This window comes from Protopterus annectens, chromosome 11.part0 (genome assembly GCF_019279795.1).
Source record: "Protopterus annectens isolate FY-2018-M chromosome 11.part0, PAN1.0, whole genome shotgun sequence".
NCBI classification, from domain to species: Eukaryota; Metazoa; Chordata; order Ceratodontiformes; family Protopteridae; genus Protopterus; species Protopterus annectens.
Window position 1 is genome coordinate 341240445 of NC_056745.1, and position 20964 is coordinate 341261408.

Consider the following 20964-nt stretch of genomic DNA (forward strand, 5'->3'; position numbering starts at 1 on the left):
AGAATCTATACTCTGAAACTCAAATGGCTGCCATTATTTTTAAACTGCAGCCTTGAATAATTTGCCACTAATTTACAAGAAAACCACAATTTATGAAAATGGAACAAAATATAAGGCATAAATCCAGACATTCTGTGATAATCTGTATAGTTGAGAGGCACGCCACCCCGTATGTGATGGTTATCATTGCACCACACATGTGAGGGTGGGCACCCATTAACCAGATAACTCACGGCCCAAGAAAAGCCATTCGCAAGCCTCAAATCTAAATTGTTATTTTTAAATAAAGTCATCTACCATAAATGTTTGCTGCAATATTAAAGTACACTTTTGGCTACAACAGTTTGAACAAGTTTTATATTTTGTTTCATTTCATTCAGCATATTCAGCATATTTATCCATACTTTGACACTTTAGGTGGAAAGGGTATAGACAGCGGAACACATGAAAGTTTAAAATCAATGTGAGCAGATAGAGAAACATCTACTTGACAATTATAATCCATCTGGTTTATAACATTACAAGCGGCATTCATGAAAAATAATACTTTCACTAAGATAAACCATTTGGATAAGAAAACAAATTAAAAAAAAAAAATTAAAGTGATATAAATATACTTTAAAACATATCTGAAGCTGCTAGTTAACCCTCCTTTCAAAAAGTATCTTCTTACTGTCAGTTCTCCAGGAGAGGAGCGAGAAAGAGAGAGAGAGAAAACTTTTCTAACAAACAATACCCACCTTTTCCATGCACAGTTATTAATCCAAGGCCTACCTGTTCACTGGCGTACCTACAGGTCATCTTGGACGTAACCCTGCACTATAGCAAGTTCACACAAAAATTTGATCCCTTACCCAGTCACACTCACACAAAACCAGTTAAGCACCTCCTTTCACTTACCTCATTTCCTCCCAACCCTCCTACTTTTCCCAATTTAATCCTTCCATCCCACCAATACTAACTTTCCTCCACTACCATCTTAGCTCCCATTGCAATTCCTAACTGACCCTCACCCGAAGATGCCCTCAACAAATTGTTTTTTTCCTAAACCTTATTTACCTTCTTAAAACATGATACCCTTAAAAGTCTCTGTACCACTGCACTGTATATTCACCCAGAAAATAGTATGCCCACAGCAAAAGACATTGGTAATTACACATATCCCAAATAAAACTCTTATTTTAGATGATCTAAACAATGAATGGTATACCAGAACTTATAATTCTCTATCTCCTTCACACAATATAATTTTAAATGACCTTTTTTACAAGTAAGCAACATTGAAAAAAGATTTAATATACAGACCAACAAGGAATCAGTTCTTGACTGAACTCTCACTACTGACTCCAGTAATATTATTTTAGGTGGCACTCTTCTCAGCACTCTGAGTTACCATCTCCCCAGTTTTGCTACTGGACTTGTAAACTTTACACTCATGTATTACAACTTCAGCTTAGCTTACAACCTGCCCAATTTCAACAAGGGCACATTTACCTCCACCCTAAAACACTGTAGCTGGAACATTTTAAAATCTCTTCCTCTGCGTGTAGCTACTTTAGAATTTAACAAAGAGGGTTAGGATTGGGTCTCAGGTCATATGTGCTCAAGACATGGATGTCAAGAAAGTCACCTCAAGATTGAAGCACATGGGGTGAATCTTCCAGGCTGAGAACACATAAACTTCTCAAATTATGATCATTGAGACCAAACATAATTCCTTGTACTGCATGGAGTTTCACCTGCTCCCACATACTACAAAAGTGAGAGAAAAAAACACTGTGTTTTATAGCTTTGAAAGCTATAACAAACTAATTACTGCCACACAGTGAGTGGCCACCCAAGAAGTGCAATAGGAAGCCAGCTAACACTTTATTCAGACTTAAACATAAATATTTAACAGCTTCTTGTCAGTCTTCTATTGTGGTCAGTGAGCACTGTTAATGTTCTAGTGCAAGACTAGTGCTTAGCAGTATTGACAGTGTGCTTAACAAAAGCTTGCTAAGCACCTTTCTGATGTCAGAAAGGTGCTTAACAAGCCTGTTGTTTCACCAATTTTGGAGAGTCATTTCAGTGCCCCATGCACTGTAACATTTTTCTCAACATTTTAAACAATCAAGCTCCTATTAGAAGGAAAACAGTGAAGGTTGACACTGCCATAACTTCCATAAGTAGCATTCTGCACATCTGATGTAGAAATCTTGTTTACTACAGCTATAGGTAAATGATTGCTAAATTAAATCCAGAGTCCATTTTGGTGGTTAGTGACTTTGGCATAAAACTTACATAATAAGTATGAGGTATGAAAGACGATGACAGACTGCTTTCTATATCAAAAAGCAGACTTTTGTATACTGGAGCATGCATGTTTGGCTATTTTGAATATATTATCAATCAACATATCACATAAGCCAAGGGTATTGGATAGATTATAAGTACGGTATGTGAAAAGGAGATTCCTTTCTAATTTTGTGCCTATGAACTACACATTACTTTAGCAACTTAGATCTGCAGTCCACTTAGCATCATCTATTGTTCAGCTGTGCTAATAATAATAGTTGATAGTGGGGGACTGGACACTCCATTATCAGTATTTTTGGGAAAGGTGAATTGTACTATTATAATGTTACACTGAATTATTGTACTCTCTCACTGCAGTTTGCCCAGGTCTTTACATTCCTGTCCAGAGTGACAAATAGTAGTGGGCATGATCTGGCTGACTGATAGCCTCAGACTAACATCATTAATCCCCTGTACAAATAATGCTAATGTTAATACAATGTTTGTGTGGGAATACTAATTACTCTTTTTATATCTACTTACATGCACTTTGCTATTGGTCATGGGAAGTCTCAGGATAGATCCAGTCCTGACCCAAAAGTATTTTTTGATAAGTGAAGGAAGAAGAGCTTAAGCTGTGTAAGAATGTCAAAAAAAATAATAATCATGATGAAACTTTATGAAGACCATCTCAACAGGTAAATGACCCAAATTTTGTGTGTTATTTTTCCCCTGACTAGCATTACACCATTTTGAACATTACAGGGAAACCAGTAGAAACTGCCTCATCTGGTTCAATACTTAAATAATTTGCTAACATGACTTAAATCCCTTAGAATATTAATTCTTTAAATATCATATGCCCTTGTATAAGCTTTATTTGAATAAGACAAGATAAAAGGCGATTTCAATTATCAAACTGGTGTAAAAAAATATGGAGAAATGATTGAACATGAACTTGACACTTTATACAAAACACTCATACAACATAGCTTGCATTATGTGTTTTACTTCCTAATTGTGAAAGAGATATTTTGCTATGTTGCTATATTCCACTTTTTTGCTATTTACAAACCCTTTTAATGCTATTTATTTATTGATGTACTAAAAAATTACAATTCAATTATAGCAATTAGTGGAAACCTCACATAAAAGTATCTGCTATAATTCTAGGAATTCTAGGTCATGTATTTTTAGTAGCCATAAATCAGTGTCCCTGGCCATGTGACTTAATTAGCTTTCTTGGTCAAGGACCTATAGAATTGCTGTGTGACTATGAGATCAGCAATAACATCAACCACAAGATCAAAGTGTTTGATTTCAAGCTCCAGATGCATTATTTAGCATTTATTTAATTTTGTTAACTAGGCTAATCACTGCTGGATGCACCCCATTTTCAGTTGGGTCCAAGAAGAAAAGCTCTACTATTACAGTACTATAAGAAGCTATTGAGTAGCAGAGATATACCAATTAAAGATAAATAGGATAAAATGAAGGCTGACAAATGCTGAGACTTCTTAGAAATACATTGCAGTGATAAGGACAACCCTACAATATTCATGCAGTTAATACACAACCTGCACAGTATTAGTTCATTAGCACCTGCCAGAAGTCAGTTAGTACAGTGAGACATTCCTGAGTCCTGGCATTCTGGACAAGAATAACCTTTAGCACAGAGTCATAGTAAATTTAAATGTAGGAAAATCTTTTATAATGATTGTTCACTTAATATCACATTTAAACTGTTTAACTATGGTACTAAATACTGCAATTGAAGTATAGTAACTATAGTCCATTGAAATAATAGTGCTGTCACTTACTTTTAAGATGTGTAGGCTTGAATTAGACAAGGCAGCCAACATAAGTACTGTTGCAGACATGAAGGAGAATACAGTGCAACTGATGCATATGTCAATGAGTTAAGTGACAATTTTAAGAAATCCATACTATTAACATGATTCTAGAAGAACACTATACATAAGACCCAGCTATATTTCCTGTCTAATATAATACTTAACACATAAAGCAACAAACAACTTCAATTAGGTACGCATTCATTTGAAAGTGTTACAATATGAGATGCATGTGCAGAATTAAATATTAGTCTTGTAAAACTTGAATGATGCATACTTATGTGCCAGAAGCACTGGACGGATCCAGTAGTGATGGAAAGAAAGTACAGCTTGAGAGGAGATAGACGGGAAAAAAAATGAAAGAATGAAGAGGTGGAAAATGAAAACATTTGATGAGTAATTGTGAGGAGGAACATCAAGAATAAAGAAAATAACTACATATCTCTAACAGCAGTTGGCAAAGGCTAATATTGCATTATAATAAGAAATGTATTTTGGTTTGCACAAATTTGTTAAACAAGAGCTCTTAAGTTATCCCGCTGCTGGTACTGGTGTAGTTCTTGAGAAAAACATGTTTTCAGAGAAGTCTGAAATGTGGAGAGCAATGTTATGCATTTCTAGAGTAATCTTAAGGTATAATTCCAGTAAAGCACCAGAAGGGTCTCAGCAACAAGTTTCATAAAATCTGAGTCAGTATTCTGTTATATCTAGAAGCAGAATTGGATACCCATCAGTAATTAATTAATACCTGTTTGTTTACCAGGTAGGCCCAGTGGATTGGATACCCATCAGTAATTAATTAATACCTGTTTGTTTACCAGGTAGGCCCAGTGGATTGGATACCCATCAGTAATTAATTAATACCTGTTTGTTTACCAGGTAGGCCCAGTGGATTGGATACCCATCAGTAATTAATTAATACCTGTTTGTTTACCAGGTAGGCCCAGTGGATTGGATACCCATCAGTAATTAATTAATACCTGTTTGTTTACTAGGTAGGACAAGTGGATTGGATACCCATCAGTAATTAATTAATACCCGTTTGTTTACCAGGTAGGCCCAGTGGATTGGATACCCATCAGTAATTAATTAATACCTGTTTATTTACCAGGTAGGCCCAGTGGATTGGATACCCATCAGTAATTAATACCTGTTTGTTTACCAGGTAGGCCCAGTGGATTGGATACCCATCAGTAATTAATTAATACCTGTTTGTTTACTAGGTAGGCCCAGTGGATTGGATACCCATCAGTAATTAATTAATACCTGTTTGTTTACCAGGTAGGCCCAGTGGATTGGATACCCATCAGTAATGAATTAATACCCGTTTGTTTACCAGGTAGGCCCAGTGGATGCAACGTCCTTTTTCACGCTGACACAAGAATAATGTCTGGTTAAGTGACTTGCTCAACGTCACATAGTGGGCAAATGTGGGCTGAAAGAATCAAACCCTGCAGCACAAGAACTACAGCTCACAGCCTTAACTCTTTGTGCCAACTGTCAGACTATCAGAAATCCATATATCTTCTAACATTTACCAAATTCTCTTATAAACTAAGAAAAAAAGTAGTGATACTGGATGCCAATTAGAGATGCTGCCATGGTGGACACCCTTTCTCAAGGGATACTACCTTGGCATTTTTCTATAGTTTATTATTATTGACTTCTCTAGGTGAATGACTACTAATAATTTAGCTGATTGGTATTATAACAGCACCCATGTTTAAAATTTAAAAAATAAAAAAAAAAACAAGCATGAAAAAGTTTGCTGCTAGTAGTCAGATGCTTAAAAAAAATAAAATAAATCAGGCATTCCATCAACAGTTCCCCCAGAAGAGAAGAGATGAGACTTTAGACAACCTGGTCAAATGTGTTGACCATGTCTGAATGTTGGAGTACTGGAAAAGGCAATATAAAAAAGGAAAATAAGTTATTCCCTGAAGGATAAAAATATAAGATTTGATTTCCCCACTTCCAAATATGTTACTGTTTATGGTACACAACAATTAATGCCTGCCTAACTGAGCTGTCTCACTGAAGAACATCTATTTGTTAAATTTGTTCTAGGACAGGATGGACTTTTGATCTATCACGTATCACAATTACTTTATGGGTTTATTTTAATGCTGAAATGATCTTTTGTACATTTGTAAATGTGTTTCTAACTCTACCTTTTTACTTATTTCTTGGGTCCAAGAAACAGATGTCGAAATAGATACAGACCCTATTAATCATGATTAAGTTTCACACATTCATCCACTGCACATCATGTAATGAATTATTGCCTTATTGTCAAACTTTGTTTGAAGGCATTGGTTCATTAGTTACCGGTAACAATCGCAATATGGAGAAAACAGGGAATTGAGCACTTTTGGAATCTGAGAATGCACATGCTAACTAATCAGTGGATGCACAATGAGTCTGGACTTAGTGCAGGAACATATGGCTTACTTCAAATGAGCTAAGTAAAGTCAGAGCATAAATATTAATTTTTGGTTTACTTCCATTCTTAGGGCAGCCACGGTGGTGCAGAGGTTAGCATTGCTGCCTCACAGCAAGAGGTTTTCCGGTTCGATTCTCGGCTGCGGTGCCTTCTGTGTGGAGTCTGCATGTCTTCCCTGTGGTCACGTGGGTTTCCTCTGGGTGCTCCGGTTTCCTCCCACATCCCAAAGACATGCAGTAGGTGGATTGGACACACTAAATTGGCCCTAGGTGTTTGTGTGTGCATGTGTGTGCCTTCTGTGGAAGGTTGGGCACCGGGCTGGCAACTCAACACTGTAAAACTCCACTGCCAATCATGAGCGGACAGGTGATCCACTGTGGCGACCCCTAACCGGGAAAAGCTGAAAGAAGAAGAAGAAGGATTACTTCCATTCTTATACAGTACTGTCTGTCTTACATTTCAAACTTAGAAACAATTGGGAATGCCAAATCCAGAATGGTAAGCCACAAAATGATGAAAACAAATAACTAAAACTTAAGATTTTTGTTCTGACTTGTGAATTTTGTGGTCTTAGAGGTAGTATTGCAGTGGACCTCTCCACATGGGAGATACAGGAGTTATGGAGAACTTTGACAACATCATAAATAAAAGATTGTGGGGTCTTATTACTTATTCGCTTTTGCTGTTTTGGGATTTACCATGTTTTGGTTTGGTGGTCTGATTAGAACTCATCAATTAACCTATTCTATGCATCTCTGCATGATTTCACAAACATTTTTTTCTCCTTTCTGGCACCTTTTCAAAGTCTAAGGGCTACAATCATGACCCTGGATCAATGAGACTTTAAGTTCAATTAGTGAAATATATATTAATTTCAGAACTGTGGTTTGTTTGTGCATTTCCTCTACTCCATCTTCAGTGATTTTTTTGGCTATCATATATAATTAGTATATGTAAGTATATTAGTAACTGGATGTGGGAGAATAGCCCTCTATTTTTCAGTGTACAGAGGGTATGGCTCCCTCGCAAAACTGATTTAAATAGGTTACAGTTATGTTCACAACTTTCTGTTTATTATTAGATTTTACTTTAATTATTGAAGCATTGACACTGTCACCGTTGAGTCTCATACTACCAAAATAGAATATTTTCCAGTTATCTTCTTTCTTTCCCCTTCCTTCCTTCTATAGATCAAATTTTCTTTCATTGCTCACCCACAGTTTTTCATGGTTTCAAACATTTTTTTAATTTTTAAACTTTCTTAGTTTCAAATAACTGGCTTATCATGCATCATACACAGGAAATGTACCAACTAACCTGTTGAAATTTCAAATGATTTGCCCATGCAGCTGTTATTTAATGTACAAGTACATTTTGGGTCAGCTCATTTAGCTTGAAACCATTAAGAAGAAGAAGAAGATTTCATGTTCAAATTACACTTTCTGTGATGCTATAAATACTGATTGCAATTTAGCAAATGGTCATTTTTTTTTTATATAAGAAATATGATATATGTAGCCTGTGGGAGCCTGAGTTGTTTCTCTGTAAATTGGTTTAATTGAGAATGGAATTGGCTGCTTAGGAAATACATCACATTGCTAAATATATTACTGTGTAGCAGGTTAGCTTCACCATGAAAATAGTATGTGAGTGTGCGTGTGCGTGCGTGCGTGCGTGCATGCGTGCGTGCGTGCGTGCGTGCGTGCGTGTGTGTGTGTGTGTGTGTGTGTGTGTGTGTGTGTGTGTGTGTGTGTGTGTGTGTGTGTGTGTGTGTGTGTGTGTGTGCATCTGTGACTTTAACTTAGAAATTCAGTGGTACCAATAAATGATACTGAGCAGCTGTTGCCTTTAAAGGCTCAGAGTAGTTTCAAACTGATTCAAGGGGCAAAATGAGTGGCTGATTGCAGATGATAGAGATTAATGTCATCACAACTTGTAAAACTTATCATTACAAAAACAATGAAAATAAACATTATGAATTCATGATCGGCTGTACAATAGGCTGTTCTGTGTGTCAGTAAGAGGTGACTGTATCCAGACTAAGAAATGCTAAGAAAAGAAGAATATACAAAATATTTCAGTACAATATCTCAGAGGCAGCCTGCAAGCTTATGCTTGATAAGCAGTTCTGTGACCAGTCTGTAGGTTATCCCTTAAGCCATACCTTTATGACTGGATATGAGAAGGGAATCATCAACATTGTCAAATTCCCACTTTACATCAATGAAGGGCAGCTAATGTTCTAAGTTTGAAGAGGAGAATTGGAATGCGATGGGTCCTTGTTCGAAAGTTCTTGAAAGTGAACCAGGAATAAGTTGTACGTAGAAGGTATTTGCCTAAACCCCATAACACATTGAAATGACCTTTCCCCAGCTCTACCTCTTTTGCCATGACCTATGCTCAAGATTTAAGTTTTTGAGCCTGAAGGATCAGCTGGAGGAAATAGGAGGAAGTGGCTGGTATCCATCTGACCTACATTGGGGGGGGGGGGGGGCGGTGAAGGACTCTTCATGGCATATACAAACATTGATGAAGACTATGCAGGATTCATCCTGTAAGAAACAGGATAACAGGTTGCCAGGAACATGGCATATATATGAACACTCCATGCATGCTAACATCACTGTATGTTACTATATGGTCAAGGTCCTTGACCTGTTACTGAGGAATAATGCCTCATCACACCGGTCCGCATCTCTTCATTTTAGTTTTCACTCCCTGGCCTTAGGACTTAATGTTTGTAAGGACTTGCTCTATGATATGTCAGGAGGTGCAGCCCAGCAAAGGTCGCATCCAGGATTACCTGAAAAAGAGATACAGAGGTACTCAACAGAAGATGTGGGGGAACTGGGAACAAGCCAGAGATTAGTTGGCCACTTGGGGGTTGGAGAAGTATAAATAAATACATACATACATATTTACATAAATACATAAATAGAAAATGAAACCTATATGGTTGACACTTTATGAGTAAATAAGGCAATGAGATCAACTTTAGAAACTTGTAAACAAGTATACCATGAAGACAATGTATTCAGAAAGTACAGCATAAAGAAATTCGTCAGAGTTGGACTTTTGTGATAATAAAAATCAATAATTAGGTTTAAGATTGTGTATGTACCTATCATAAAAAAATAGGTGGGTAATACAAGTTCACCATTGAGACCCATGTTTCTGTATTCCTGTTCTAGTGTCATCACAACTTGTAAAAAGACTATTAGGTAACAGAAAAAAGAAGTACAGCTTCAGTAGGTGATGTAATCAGAAACAGATAATTTCAGAGGAACCAATACCAAAAGCCACAATCTCCCAGAATGGCACTGCAACTCCAATGCACTTAAAACAACTAATAAAATCCACAGCACCAGAAATTAGGAAGAACGCAAAATGTAGAGATGTTTTTCACATTACTGCAACATACATGTGTGATGCCCATGTACTGGCCCAGTAATCAAGGAGCCTCAATCCTCCACACTAGCACCAGTGAGGGGCGTCCACACTGGGAGGATAACAAGTACACATACCCCTTAAGAGCACACAGAGATCACAGGCAGTCTGGGGCCAGTTTCTCTCCTTCTCTCCAGATCCCCAATAAGACTCTCAACTGGCACAGCTATAGGGTACAGATCTCAGACGAGTGGTCAAGCCAAAACCTCCAGAACCCTCTCTGTCCAACCAGTGCTTTGTGTCCCTGCCCAAGTAGCTGACACACACACACTTTGAGATATAAATTATATACAAACACACAGACACTCCTGGGGAAGGCTGGCACAGGTTCTCCAGCTATGCCCCTTTCTACCCAGACTATAAGGTAGAAATCACTGCCACCAACCACTACTTATTAGCTACTAATAAGGTCATTCACAAAGGGTGACCAATTCTACTGTATAATATTACTATTATCCAAATAATAAGTGGGACCCAGGGCTAAGGCTATTCTAGAGTGGCTTAGTACAGTACCTCCAAATAGATGCGAGTAGTCTAAGAACTTAAATTATCTCTACACAAAACAGCCATAGTTAAAAGGTTTAAAATATTTAATAATAAATAATAAAAACACAACAGTTCAGAAATCACAGGAAAATACTTTAAAACAATATTGTAGGATAGTCTGACATAAATATAGAAAACAGCTAGACTAATCTTGCTATATTTCTCTCTTTCTCTAAGAGAAATACTAAGATCTAAATAACTTTACTTACAGAGCAAATCAAGTGCTGGTGAGTTATTGTCAGATCTGAAGACCAATGCCAAATGCTATTCTTTCTTTCTGTCCTTAAATTGATAATACACATTACTGCTGAGTCATTGAGATTACATCATTCTTGACACTTCTACTTAAGATTCTCAGGCTCACAGAACTTAAAATTTTAACATTTGATTTTGTAATCTACACCTGCCAGGAAGCCAAAGCAACAAAAGACACTTTACATGTAAAATCTGGCAATTATCTGTTGTCTTAAAACAATAAAAAGAATTTCCAGCCTAGACATCCTGTTTCCAAGCTTGCGATCAAACAGTCATAAAATGCTTTACTTATCAGGTTTCTTCCAGCGGGGTGCACTGTGGTTGCATTTTAGGAAGCTCAGAACATACACATTTTTGTTACATTTGTCAAACAAGCCCGTGGATCATATTAATATTTACAAGGACACAGAATGATTTACAAAATTCTATCTGGCTGGGTTGGCAGCCCCTCAGTTTTTCACAACATGTTAAGTGCTTTTGTCTGTACAACAAGGACTTCTTCAGAACCATGAACCCTGAACATGTCACATCCCCTTAAATTTAAAGAGAAGGATTAAAGAAACGTATACAATGAAATTCATGCATCCCAAGTATCCCACTAAATGTAAGCATGTTACTACCAAGCTTATATAAACTAAATATTAAAAATCACAATGATATATACTTTAATCTTGCCCATGTATTAAAATTTCACAAAATAAAAACATGAAAAAAAAAAAAAAATATATATATATATATATATATATATATATATATATATATACATATATACATATACACACACACACACACACACACACACACACACACACACACACACACACACACACACACACACAAATAAACTATCAGGAATTGTTTATAAAAACGTACAAAAAATAAATAAACAAGCTCAATGCTAATCCGTTCAGAGTGTCTGTGATCACATCCTGAGTTCACTCGAAATAGAGATGTTGTCATATAGGCCTGGGTGTCTGGTGACATCAGCATGAAAATACCAAATCATTTGCTGGTGCAATAACAAATACATGTAACATGCATGTTACAGTAATGTGAAAAACAACTCAATGGTTTGCCTTTTTCCTAATTTCTGGTGCTGTGGATTTTATTAATTTCAGAGGAAACATGACCATTCTACCACTGTCTTAATAAATGGAATTGCTAGAAATCCATCATTTAATAGTCATATTAAGGTAGCATTTCACTTTCACTGAATGCTGTTTTGTTAAACATAAGCAGATGAAACATCCATCCATCCTCAACACCTTTTCCCATTTTGCACGTGGGGTCGGGATGTCACTCCAGGAGTGACAATTATCTTAAGACAAGGTTTACACTGCCAGATGGCTAGCCCTGCTGCTGTAGTTCATTTGTACCACTCACTCACACACACACTCTCACCTATGGCCAATTTAGAATGTCCATTCCATTTACTGCATGTCTTTGGAATGTGGGAGGAAACTGGAGCACCTGGAGGAAGCCCATGTGACCTCAAGGAGGACATACAGACTTTGTACAGAAGGCACTCCAGCTGAGAATTGTACCGAAGAAACTCTTGCTGTGAGATGACAATGCTATCCTCTGCAATCACAGCAGCCACCCTCATGAAACATAAAAAGGGATGAAACATACCTTCAGTAAAATTCAACAAATTTGACAAACACAGAATGAATTTTTTTTTTTTTATGTGGACACCCCCCCCCCCCCCCATTAAACACAGGAGAGGACCTTTTGCAGCCCTTGTGGCATTATAACCAACTCCAGATTTGCTGTATCGTATGAAAATGATTTTCCAAAGAAAAAAAAACAGAAATTGACAGACTGAGTATGAAACAGTGTTATTCAAAGAGCGCCTTATCAAAGAACTGTATGAGTATTATTTTAACATTGGAAAATCTTTGTTTATCTGATAAAATCATTAGATTTACAGAAACCAGAGCAGTTAGATTATGTGTTCTTACTGTACTTCACTAATTGAATTATCATGCTTAAATTGCAGTGCAATACCCATTTCAGGGTGTTTGCATCATTAAGTTGTGTTACACATCTTCAGATTTAATACTCAAATGTTTTCCAGGATTATGGTTATGAAAGCAGAGCTAAAATAATGAAAGTAACTATTTTAAATAGTTAAAGGACTAACAGTAAAGTACCTCTTTAAGGATGTCTTTATCATGAAGTTGTGTTACATTTTGTCATATGTAATATCCAAATGCCTGCCAAAATAATATTCTTAAAAACAGACACAAATGATGACTATAATTAAACATTCAAGAGAATTTTGCATTTTAACTATAACAATGCTCTGAACATCATCCTTTTGAGCTTAGCCTTTCTCAGGCTATGATAAGGCAGTTTACTGACATTTCGGCTTTGTTCACTTTTCTAAAAAAACAGTTACGATTGCCTCCTAGCTTCTTATGATTTCTAAAGTATGGTATGAGGACTAGTATATTTGCTGGAACAAGCTGTGAAAGTTACAGATATGCTGCATACCTACCCTCAGCATGAATGTGCTGTTTGTAGTAAAACAACAATGGAGGTTTAAAAAATAATTATTGAAGAAATGTTAAAGTTGTTTTATGCTTTGATACACCTTTACCAAAAATTTCACAAAATCAAATCTGTATGAAAATTTGGACAAAACTTCTACAGCTCTGACACATTTACTGATAAATGCCACATTTTAGAAACTAAAACAGCTTTGTAAATTATTAAAGCAGAAAACCATCATATGTGAGGAAAAAATAATGATTCTTTGTATAGAATGTTACTTTATAAATCAATACTGTGAGTCCTCATGCTTTGAAGTGAAGTATGTCTTTATGCTTTACTTCGTAGTAATATAGTATTGATTTTTTTTTTCCATTTCTAAACAAAATGCCTGAGGCAGGAAAACACCATGGGACACATAATATCTCCCCAAATAACAAACATTACACCTCAAATGTGCAATATTGTGATCAGCAGATCATGACTGAAATCAGTAGTTTGTGCTGGAAGATGCATGCATCTCATATAGGAAGGTATTCTCCACATCCTTACTGTTGAGTACAGGCAGCTCTAAGATCATTGTTATTTCGAGGAAAAAGAAAATAATTCATTTCAAAGTAATATCAAGGATGTGCTTTTCTTATTTTCATGAGAAATTCACAACTGTTTTTATTGTTTATGGCTCTGCTGTTTTCTGTAAATCTAATGGCTTTATCAGATACATATTTTACAATGTTCAGATGATACTCATACAGTTCTTTGACAATGGGCTATTTGAATAACTGTTTTTATTGTTTGTGACTGTGTTTTATGCATTGCCTATTTACAGTACTTGAACAATTTATAGCATAGGCTAGATTCAAACTTGCTGTATCTAGACTGTTTGGCATTTTCTGAGCACTAAAACCAGCCATCTTACATTAAGAGGGCCCTACTGCACCCTTGTGGCAAAAGAGTGTAGTAAAGAACTCATCAGGGTTGGGGATTGTTGGAACAAGCCTCAGTCTTGGGCTTTCTTATTGGTTGGATTATTTGAAAACTCTTTTACTTAGCTGATATTTAAACATAGCATTTGCCTTTACCTGTGCACCATGCAACAGGGGTTAACACTGTTGTGTATAGATGCAAATGCTTAAAAAGCCAAATTTTCCCTAGATAACTGCTAGGGAATTCTCCTAAGCTTCCCTACTTCTCGGTGTGCAGCACTGTTGTGCACTGCTGCCCACAGAGCAACCCAGCTGAACTTTTTGAGGTGTCTGAGTGAGTTTCTACCCCTAAACCTCCCATAGATTAGCTGAATTTACTAGTTCTACACAGAACCAAGTCCAGCTAGCCCATCCTGCATGCTTATTACAGAATACACCTGGCATAATAGAAGGCCGGTTTCCCACAGTTTCTCCAGCCAGCCTGACTGACATGGACATCCTGAGGCAATGCAACAATTCCCTCATGCATGCAGAGAGCCTACTTCTCCTAAAACATGCAAATAGAATATGTGACAGATGTATTTAAACTATGAATCTGGAATCAATGTTCTCTCTCATGTAACAAAAAAACAAATAACAAGCAGGTTGTCAGTAACCACACTTCACCTCCCACACATACCAAGCACACAACACATAAACCCACACACGCAGAGGAACTCATTAGAAATATACCAAAAGAGCAAAGACCTTCCAAGAGCAAACCTTCTACACAGACTATGGTCCTAACAGCACTCACTGCACATTATCGGCATCAGTGTCGCACCCAATAAGCCCCTAAGGCAAAAGATATCTAAACCATATGTCTTGGTCATAGGCAACTCCATAGCAAGACACACAGCAGCCCCCCTCACTAGGCTGGACAAGGAGAAGGTCATGGTCAGCTGCTTGTCTGGTGTCAGGATCCACCAAATCACACATGCACTCAAGTCTCTCAACAACAAGTACTGTTATGGCTCTGTCATACCCCATGTTGGAGTGAATGACTTGAGACATACCTCCCTGGACTATATGAAGAGAGACATGATGGAGCTTTCAGATTATGTGTCCCAGACAGGTGCGTCCCTAGCCCTAAGCTGCATTCTTTTGTCACCCAGATGATGCCATAATACAAACAAAAAATGATTGATTTAAATAATTGGCTTAGCTTCTGGTGCTAGTTCAGGGGCATCCAGTATCTGACAGCCTGGGATGATATGGTCGACAGACCATGCTGCTTTGCCAGAGATGGTCTTCATCTGTCCCCTCTGGGCTCTAGGTTGCTGGCAAAGGTACTAGAGTTACTCCAAGTCCAACTCACTGTAAGAAGGACCCCTCCATGTTATTGTTAGCAATAGGTCCCCCACCATGAACCACGAAAACACACAGCCTCCCTGGACCTACTTGAGTCACTCTCAATGCAGTCAAATACCCTGGTCATGGTTGACTTAGCTATCCTTTCCTTGACTGGGTAACATATATAAGCACAAACTCGCTTGCCTGAAGGTTCTTGGACTTTTGTTAACACAAATGCTCTGGAGCAGATAGTCAGCATCCCCACAAGGGGCTCTAACATCCTTGACATAGTGCTCACCAACATGGGGGATTGCTGTGAGGCACACCCTGGTAAAGTCCAATCATAAATCAGTTTCGTTGAAAGTACCTGACCCACCCTCAGGAGCAAAAAAGGTTAAACATTTCTCCAAAGCAAACTATAGCCTACTGAGCAGTTGCATGAATAGTTTCAGACCCCCTGCCAACACTGACAGCAATGGACCCCTATACTTAAGTGTACACAAATGTCCTGTATAAACACCTATATAAATGTTTAGACTCAGCCTTACCGGGACAGATCAATTTAAGATCCTCGCTTAAAAATAAGACACACTGGTGAATATTCAGTATAAATAGGTTATACAATCAGAGAAAAAAACTGCTGTCAAAAAACAAGAGGGAACAGTCCCAGCAAAGGAAGAACTCCCTCCAAAGTATAAACAAGCAGATTAGACATATTGTAAAGTCCTCTAAAGCTAATTATGAAACTAAATTAGCATCCCTAGCTAAAGTAAATCACAAAGCATTCATTAGCTATGTCCAAAATCTGAAAGGGAAGGCCCAGCTTTGTGCTGAACTAGCTGTGGATGATACAACTTATACTGAACCTGAGGACATTGCCAACCTGCTATCAGACAGGTATGGCAAAAACTTCAACCCCCTGTCCCCACCAATCATAATCCAGAACATACCTGTCACCAGTCCTCTGCCTAGTGTCTCCAGAGAGCAGGTCATAGTTGCACTCTCCAAGGCCAGAAACACAGCCTCTATGGGACCAGACAACATTCCAGGCTGGTTATTAAATGTTCTAAAATAGGAGTTAGTGGAACCACTGAGCATGCTCTTCAATCAAAGTCTAAGCACTGGTTTTGTCCCAGCTGAGTGAAAAACAGTGACTGTAATCCCCTTGCACAAAGGGTCCCTCAACTGTTCCCAGGAACTGTAGACTTATCTGCAAGGCCATGAAGAGAATCATAATGGATCTTGTCAAAAAGGATATAGGCAACCTTCAAACTCTTGACTTGACCCAGTTTGGCTTTGTTAAGGGCAGATTTTGCCTGCTAAACCTGATAGACTTCATCAAAAATGTCACCAAGGCTCTGGATGAAGGTAAAACAGTTCACACTGCCTATCTCAACCTAGCCAAGGCCTTTGACACAATCCGTCACTCAGGCATCACTGAGAAACTCACCCAGTTTTGGATTAGATGGGTTGTCAACTGGCTCACAAAGAACACATACAGTCAAAATTGGGGATGCCAACTCTACTAGCAGACCCGTTATCAGTGATGTTCCACAGGGATCTGTGCTAGGCTCTTTCCTGTTTGGTGTCCAGTTTTTAGAAGTCCAGGTGAAAATAGATGGCCTATGGCTTAACAGGTTTGCTGATGACTGAAAACTGGGTGCAATCATCGAATTGCCCAAAGATATTAACATACTACAAAACGGGCTTACACAGATAAATGATTGGTGTCAAAGCCAAGAACTTAAACTAAATGCAAAAAAAAGTACTATCATCCCCTTCACCAAAGGAGAAACCCCTCCTAATTACAACATTAATAATATCCCCTAAGTTCAAACCCAGTGGTGGGAGATTTAGGAATGCAAGTTGATAGCAGAATGCCTTCTGTGTTGCACACCTCATAAACAAGGGTATAGCATCCAAAGCTAAGGAGGTTATAACTCTCCTGTACTCTACTCTCATCAGACCAATAATAGAGTACAATGCTCCCTTCTGTATTTACCTCACCAGACACCTGCAGCAACTGGAGAGACCTCAGAGGTTTATCACCAAGAAAATTCAAGGCCAACAACTAGGGTTACCACCTGTCCCACTTTGCAAGGGACAGTCCCTCTTTAGGCAATTGTGTCCTGTGAAAAAAATCAACAAATAGCAAATGTCCTGAGATTTCAGGACAAAAATATTTCCTAAGTTTTCTTTAATAGTTGCATAAAACAGATATTTTATATATGAAACTTCTATATGTTATATGAAGTAGCATAAGCAATTCAAATGTTACTAGAATAAGCTTTTATTTGTGGAAAAAAGTAAAGTTCTGTACTATGCACGGCTGTAGATATGTGTTGTTCTGGAAAATCTGACATTTCTACAGAACATGTCCCACTTTGGGCATTTGTAAAGGTGACAACCCTACCAACAACACATGACTTACACTGGCAGACTGAAGGCTCTCTCACTTGCTTAAAGGCGACTTTTTGCCTGACCTACAGAGCAGTCGCAGACCCTGCCTTGATGAAGCTGCTGCACATCTGTAAATCCAATGGGACAAGATTCACTTGCTCCAGGGATCTTAACCTAGCTTGCAATATTAACAGCACATGCTCGAGAGACAGATATGTCTCCTAGAGGTTGCTAGTCCTCTGGAACAAACTCCCAATTCATGTAAAACAGAGCTCCTCAATGACCCTGTTTAAGCGTAACCTGGACAATTAGATGGGAAACTGTAAATTTACACTGGGGGTTTCACCTATGTCCCTCTTAGACAGGGGCAGCCAGTGCTGATCTTAGATTCATACATAGACTGAATATTTTGGTCCAAAAGGGAACAAGGGTATAACATGGCTTGGCTTGTAGAGGCTTTAGGGCCAATAGCCTAGTAACCTCTTATGATCCTATGATCCTGTAATAAAAAACACCATTCTCAAAACAAATTGATTGATTTAGTAAGATTCAAGCACGTGTTCCAGCAGAAGCAATGACCATGGGGACAGGATACACCATTTGTGAAAGCAAAATTACCTCTATAAAAGAAATGAAAACTCAAAGCAAGTCATCCTATTGTTATAAATTGTCTAAAACAACATAATAGATTTTATGTGCCTTCAAAGTTTTATCACAATGGATTAGATGATGTTAGCAGCAGTGGTGAACCAATCATTTTCAATACAAGTCTTGTGCACGTTTCTTTATATCCCCATCTATAATTAAAACGTTTAATTCCACATGTATGACTTTAAAAACATAACTTGGAAAAGAGAAAATTGTGGCATGCTGAATAAGACAGGAAAAATGATTTCCAAATATTTTAAAAGGAAGTAGAATTTAGTAAGCCACAGTTTAATTATAACAGAAAAACTTAGGAAAACCCTGAATGTATCTGTGCAACAGTACAAAACACACTGTGAATGTGCATTATTTAAGGCTTGTAATAAAGAATACAGAGTGGAGTTATTTTATGAATGCTAGAATCAATACACTGACTGTGTTGCACCACTTGCCTAAACTCTGCTGATCACAAATTTGGCAGAGTCAGATGTTTTTGGCTTAGAGTGAATTAGAGTGACTTGAACAGAAAAATGAATAATATGACATTTTAAAGTGATGATCTGAAAGCACATAAATGAACTGACTGGGGTAAGATTTTATAAGATATGTTAGCATTCAGCATTACACAGCACATCGAGGATACTTACATTGGTCACACTGAGGTCCTGTGTAGCCAGAATAACAAGTGCATGTCCCATCTCCTGTTATTCCACTGTTGCATGTACCATGGACACAGCTACAGACTGCAGAGGGCAGAAAACAGTTTAATTATGCTATACTGCAGTAATAAAATGAGCATGTTGATATAAAAATAAGCACATAGTGAAAAAAAATGACTGGAAAAACTGTCTTTTTACCCAAGGTACCTATTAACTGTTTACTTAGGAATCCTGGCTCACCTGAATTGCAGTTCGGGCCATATAATTTGTCTTCAGCACATCTCTCACAGGCAGTACCTCCAAATCCTACCTAAAAGTAAGAAGATGAAAAAAGAAAACTTACTTCTGATGGTCCTGGAAGCAAAGGAATATTAAACTTCAGTATGGTAACTTCCACAGAAACAAAGATTGACTTACAACAGTCACTTATAAATTTCCCAAAACCTGAGCCCTTCTTAGATCCCAAAATCAATTCAGACCCAGAAGCAGTATGCACCAGTTATCAAGTTGTCTATAGTCTGTGCAGGTCACTGGTCTGAGAACAGACACTGCTTCTGTCTTTGAGGTCCTTGTCTTTGGTGTACCTCTATTTCTGCAACAGTTTATTTCTTGGTACTCTTTGACCTTATTAGAAATCACATTGTAAAAACCTTAAGCATTTGCTTTCTCTTTAAAAACAAACTCAATAGACCATATAAAACAATTTACATTTTTTAAATGACACTTTCTTTATGATATCATGGTATGGTAATATACATACATCTACAGTCCACTCAAGTATTTTATTCAAAAAACAAAAAAAATAAAAATGTAATTATTATTTGTATAACCACATCAGATATTTTAACATTACTTTATCATTATCCTGTTATATTGAACATTCTGATCCTTCAGCAAAGAGTACTTTCCTCCATGTCACCCTAACTTATGCTGACAGTATAGTTTCTTTGCAATGAAATTGTAAAATATAGAAAACGTATAGTAATCATAATGGTATTAAAACTCTCAAAGTCTCATCAGAATTTCATTAATATACGCACTCCTGTCTCGTTTGCCATTTCCATCAAAAAGCACACGTGCTTGACTCTTTTACTTTGAGATCACACCAATCTATTGTCAAGTGTTCTTATTCCATTTGTTACAATATTCTGGCAAATCTTAAGGCATAGGATTATTTTCCTTTGTGCTTGAATATTCTAAGGAAACTAGTCCTGCTTATATAATATCACATCAAACAGAAACATCTCAGTTCAGTGGCAGACTTATTTTTAAACTTTCAGTATTAACAAGGGAATTTTTATTACTTATTGATCCAATCTCATTCGCATATACTCATTAAAAGAAAAGAAGAACAATTATGTCATCTCCAAGTATATTATCTAACAGAAAAACTCCAATACCTAACTTACCAGCAAAACCTGGTAACAAAACCAGGTTACAAAATTGTGCATCCACTTTCAAAAGCCTCCTTAAATCACATCTTCTCACCGACCACTTATGTAACTGCACTGGACCTCCCTGAAGCCTTACCCCTACTGGAGGATGTTATTTCCTGATGCTAATGGTGAATACTGACACTGTGGTCTACCTGTGCTCATTGTATATATTGTAAATATGTTTTACTATGAAAATCCCATGTACATATATCGTACCAACTCTATGAAAGTGCTATGATCATATGTTTATAC

General features: G+C 37.4%; 1 protein-coding gene across 1 annotated transcript in view; it reads right to left on the bottom strand.

The window, feature by feature from the left end:
• STAB2 (stabilin 2) overlaps positions 1-20964 on the bottom strand; it is a 922612-nt gene that overhangs the window by 774584 nt on the left and 127064 nt on the right. The window contains exons 5-6 of the mRNA XM_044087850.1: positions 19517-19586; positions 19265-19360 (exon numbers count right to left, since the gene is read on the bottom strand). Coding sequence (XP_043943785.1) covers positions 19265-19360; positions 19517-19586 — 166 coding nt within the window. The remainder of the gene's footprint in view (positions 1-19264; positions 19361-19516; positions 19587-20964) is intronic.